This window comes from Lepus europaeus, chromosome 2, assembly GCF_033115175.1.
Source record: "Lepus europaeus isolate LE1 chromosome 2, mLepTim1.pri, whole genome shotgun sequence".
NCBI classification, from domain to species: domain Eukaryota; kingdom Metazoa; phylum Chordata; class Mammalia; order Lagomorpha; family Leporidae; genus Lepus; species Lepus europaeus.
Genome location: NC_084828.1, coordinates 52,682,680 through 52,687,712, shown reverse-complemented (window position 1 = coordinate 52,687,712; position 5,033 = coordinate 52,682,680). Strand labels below are relative to the sequence as shown.

Below are 5,033 nucleotides of genomic sequence, written 5' to 3'. Positions count from 1 at the left end.
AAGACTCCACTGATTAAGATCCCCTGGATTCATCTCGCTGCTCTACCCCTGAATTCCAGCATACTGCTCATACATGCCCTGGATCTGTATTCCTGGCAAAGAAACTAGCGTTTCAGTAGCAGCACTGTCTTGGGTAGCAGGGGGAAGGGGCAGAGGGTGGGCTCCAAGTCCAAGGGACAAATTTCCCTGCTTATAGGGTTCTGTAGGCACGATCCTCTCATTGTGTTGATCCACCACTCCCTTGTATTACAGGACACTACATGGGTTAGGACCCTGGGGTCACAATAGTACTACTGAGTCTAGATTTGTGAGGCTGCCGTCTGGGACCACATTGGTGGGGATATTCAGGAGCTTCTGCCTCCTAGGGCAGTGTGAATTACAACAGTGACTCCTCTCTCAAGATGATGCTACACTGCCTTAGCCTGTGCTCCAGGACCTTGAGAGAAAACAATGAGAGTTCTTTTTCTGAAGTAAAGTCATGATGAATATTCCAGGCACTTCCCTTCGCAGAATCAGAGCCTGTGACCCTGGTGGATCCCTACAGCTAGGGGTGGCATTGTCATGCCATGGAGATGGTGTCTGCTGAGGCTCACCTGTTCATCCTTCTCCCAGTAATGTAGACTCCTGTCCTTCCTACACCCTGTGGGCGAGAGGGGCTGGGGTCACTGTTGAAAACTGGCTTCCTTCCCCTCTCTATGCGGCCATCCCAAGTCTTTGTGTCCTGCAAGATTCTCATAAACCCCTCGCTGAGTTCCTGTGTTCTCCCTCAGGTTCTCAGATCATAATGCAGCTATCCATTCACTGTTTTTAGTCTCTGTGGAGGAGGAGGCAAACACTAGTGCTTCTATTCAGCCATCCTGGATCCTCTCCAGTTATAGGATTTTTATGACATCTCTTTTTGACTTTTTTGTAGGATACCAATTTGCTATTGAAGGCATTCCTAGAGAAAAGAGCATTAGGAAAAAAAAAGAGAGAAAGGGCATGGTGGTAAGAAAGTAAAGCTCAGATACTCAGCACTGTACTTTCTTATATTCAATAGATTTGAAATTAGAGAATCATGAAAAATGAACAGTAAAAAAGTGATTTAACAGTAAGTAGAATGAAATAGAGCACTCCAAGTATTGTGGAGAATAATTGATATTTACATACTACACACAGACAAATGTAAATTTTTTCCTATTGGTCTTTTTTTAAAAAAAATATATTATTTATTTGAAAGTCAGAGTAGAGAAGAAGAGGCAGAGAGAGAGAGAGAGAGAGAGAGAGAGAGAGAGAGAGAGGTCTTGCATCCACTGGTTCATTCCCCAGATGGCCACAATGGCCGGAGGTGTGCTGATCTGAAGCCTGGAGCCAGGAGCTTCCTCCAGGTCTCCCAAGCAGGTGCAGGGGCCAAAGGACTTGGGCCATCTTCCACTGCTTTATCAAGCCATAGCAGAGAGCTGGGTCTTGAACCAGCACCCACATGGGATGCCAGCACTGCAGGCAGAGACTTTACTCACCTATGCCGTAACGCTGGCCTCCACTATTGGTCTGTCTTCTCTTAGTCACCCACTGGAAACAATAGCATCACATCCTAACAATTGAATTTTACTGATCTGAATGTAAAGTCCCTCATTGTCAATGACACTTTAAACAACCATTAAATAAAACATATTCTTTTTTAAAAGATTTAGTTAATTATTCAAAAATCAAAGTTGCAGAGAAAGAGGGAGAGACAGAGGAGACAGAGACAAAGAGATCTTCCATTTGCTGGTGTGCTCCCCAGGTAGCCACAATAGCCAGGGCTGAGCTAGGTCAAGGCCAGAAGCTAGGAGATTATTCCATGTCTCTCACTTGGATACAGGGGCCCAAGTACTTGGGCCATCTTCTACTGCTTTTCTCAGGCCATTAGCAGGGAGCTGGATGGGAAGTGAAACAGCTAGTATTCAAATTGACACCCATATGGGATGCTGGCATTGCAGGTGGCAATTTTGCCTAATATACCAAAACACTGGCCCCAATAAGTTCTTATATCTTAATAACTTCATTTAATTTACTTATTCCATGAATATTGACAGCATTTTCTATTTTGCCATTATTTTTTTAACTGTTGATAATGACACCAACTTAATTCTGGAAGATAATCCACTTTCTGAATTGTTGGTTACTCAGTGTCAAACAACATGCAGACACAGTTGGAAAGATTCTTAGAGGGCATCATAGGTGGTGAGCAATAACTCACCTCTTCTTACTCATGTAAGCACACTGACATAAGAATATTCTATTTTAGCTTAACCTTGTCCTAAATAATTAAGTTCCTTTCTTATTTTATTCTTCCTGCATTCCCACGTTTGTTTTTTTCTCTGAATGATATTGTATCAACAAGAGGTGAAATTCACTATTTCCAAATAAAGTGAAATGAAAGATCTTTTGACAGCTCACAAATTCCCAGGATTTCCCTCTATTCAACCAAACACAAATCTCTTACTACTATGGAGTAAATGTTATATGACTCTTCAGGCCACACAAATGTATTAGCATCAAAGACATCATACTTAGGTACTTATCAGAGGAAAGACACTATTGTAAATTTGTGTAATTATAAAGCAGCGTTGAAGAACATATAAGCCTATACAATGTTCTAATTTGTTTTCTACTTTAGTATTCCACTATTACATGAACATTTAACTAATTAAAATTGCTGGTATATTAGTTCATAACAAATACAAATATATAAAGGAGTTTATTTTTAAAGAAAGCTCTTATTTAATAAATATAAATTTCAAAAGTACAACTTTTGGATTATGGCAGTTCTTCCCCCCCATACCCACTCTACCACCCACAAATCATCCCACCTCCTACTCCCTCTCCCATCCCATTCTTCATTAAAATTCATTTTTAATTATCTTTATATACAGAAGATCAACTCTATACAAAGTAAAGATTTCAACAGCTTGCACCCACACAGACACACAAAGTATAAAGTACTGTTTGAAGACTAATTTTACCATTGATTCTCATAGTATAACACATTAAGGACTGAGGTCCTACATGAGGAACAAGTGAACAGTGACTCCTGTTGTTGGTTTAACAATTGATGATCTTATTTATGACATCAGTGATCACCCGAGGCTCCTGTCATGAGCAGCCAAGGCTAGGGAAGCCTTTTGAATCCACATCTCCAATATTGCTTAGTCTAGGCCATAATCATAGTAGAAGTTCTCTCCTCCCTTCATAGAAAGGTACCTCCTCCTTTGATGGCCGCTTCCACTGGGATCTCACTCACAGAGATCTTTATGTAGGTCATTTTTTGCCAGAGTGTCTTGGCTTTCCATGCCTGAAATGCTCTTGTGGGCTTTTGAGCCAGATCTGAATGCCTCAAGAGCTGATTATGAGGCCAGAGTGCTGTTTAGGGCATTTGTCATTAAGTACTAAAAGCACAAGTTATTAAAATGTACACCAAGTGAAATTGCAAAAGCTTTCAGTATGTATTAAAATGTGTCCACATATATCCTGTATAATTTTGGAAATCTTAAATAAAATCAGGATAGACGTTAGCAAGATATCTAAACATTTCCTTTTAACACTTTTGTCAGTGAGTCTATAACTTGCTTATTTCTCAAACTATAGATAATTGGATTTAACACAGGAATTATTACAGTGTAAAATAGAGAGTCTATCATATCTTGGCCATCTGCTTGTGGAGAAGCAGGGTGCACGTACATGAAGAGAAGAGGGCCATAGTATAAAGAGACAGACAAAAGATGGGCTCCACAGGTGGAGAACGCCTTCCTCATGCCTTTTTCAGACTTCTTTTTTAAGATTGTAAAGAGAATGAATGTATAAGAGACAAGAACAGTCACAATGGTGAATAGCTGAATTGAACCAGAGAAAATAAAAACTATTAGAAAATTAATAGAAGGATCAGTACAGGAAATCTTAAACAAAGGTATAACATCACAGTAAAAGTGATGTATTACATTGGAATGACAGAAAGTTAATCGAAATAAAAATCCTTCATGAATTAAGGCATGAACAAAACCACCCATAAATGACAAGACTAAGAGCCGGAGGCATAATCTATTCGTCATAATCACTGGATAAAGTAAAGGTTTGCATATAGCTACAAAACGATCATAAGCCATTGACGCCAAGAGAAAACATTCTGTGGTTGCACTTGTTACAAAGGAAAAGCATTGTGTCATGCATTCATAGAGAGATGTCATCTTGCTCTTGGCAAAGAAATTGACCAACATCTTTGGAACTACTGTGGTTGATAACCATGCGTCAATAAAAGCCAAACTCCCCAGAAATAAATACATGGGGATGTGGAGGTGAGGGTCATTCCAGATGAGTGCAATCAGACCTAGGTTCCCCACAATGGTGAGGAGATATATCAGCAAGAACACCAGGAACAGGGGGATTTTCCATTGTGGTTGGTAGGTAAGTCCTGTGAGAACAAACTCTGTCAGCAAGGTTACATTTTCCATATCCTCACTGGATGTTCCCTAAAATGAAATGCAAGAAATATAAAATGGTTATTCACCAAAATGTTATAAGGTTAATACTGGGGGGGTTGAAATAAAATCACACACTTATTATAATTATTTATATTATATTATATTATTATATTATGTCCACAATAATAGAGAGAAACTACTTGAGAAAATGGAAAAAATGAAATTACTTCAATGCAGAGTGTGTAGTAATTTGCAGGTTTAGAAAAAAGGGGAGGCATTCTATACATGCTAGTCACTTGTGTGACTACATGTGACATAAAATTAGTAATGAGGATGACAAGCTGAATCCAAAAGAATTAAGAATGTGTTATCATTAGAACTCAGTGACACATTAAACTGGAAGAGGCTATCAGTGAAGGTGAAAACCATCAGTTAGTGACTGCATTGATTATCATTTAAAAATTGAGAATGAGAATTTATAAGCATTGGCAAATTGCAGAATGATCATGAACTGGACACCTAGGTGACATATAATTGTGAATATGGACTTATTAGAACTTAATAGAAGTACTAAGGACTTGAGATGCATGGTCG

General features: G+C 39.1%; 1 protein-coding gene across 1 annotated transcript; it reads right to left on the bottom strand.

Annotated features, from left to right (window-relative positions):
- Positions 1–3,545: 3,545 nt before the first annotated feature.
- LOC133747814 (olfactory receptor 5H8-like) lies at positions 3,546–4,475 on the bottom strand. Its single transcript, XM_062176186.1, has one exon. The coding sequence runs from the start codon at positions 4,467–4,469 to the stop codon at positions 3,546–3,548; it is 924 nt and encodes a 307-aa protein (XP_062032170.1). The 5' UTR covers positions 4,470–4,475.
- Positions 4,476–5,033: the final 558 nt, after the last annotated feature.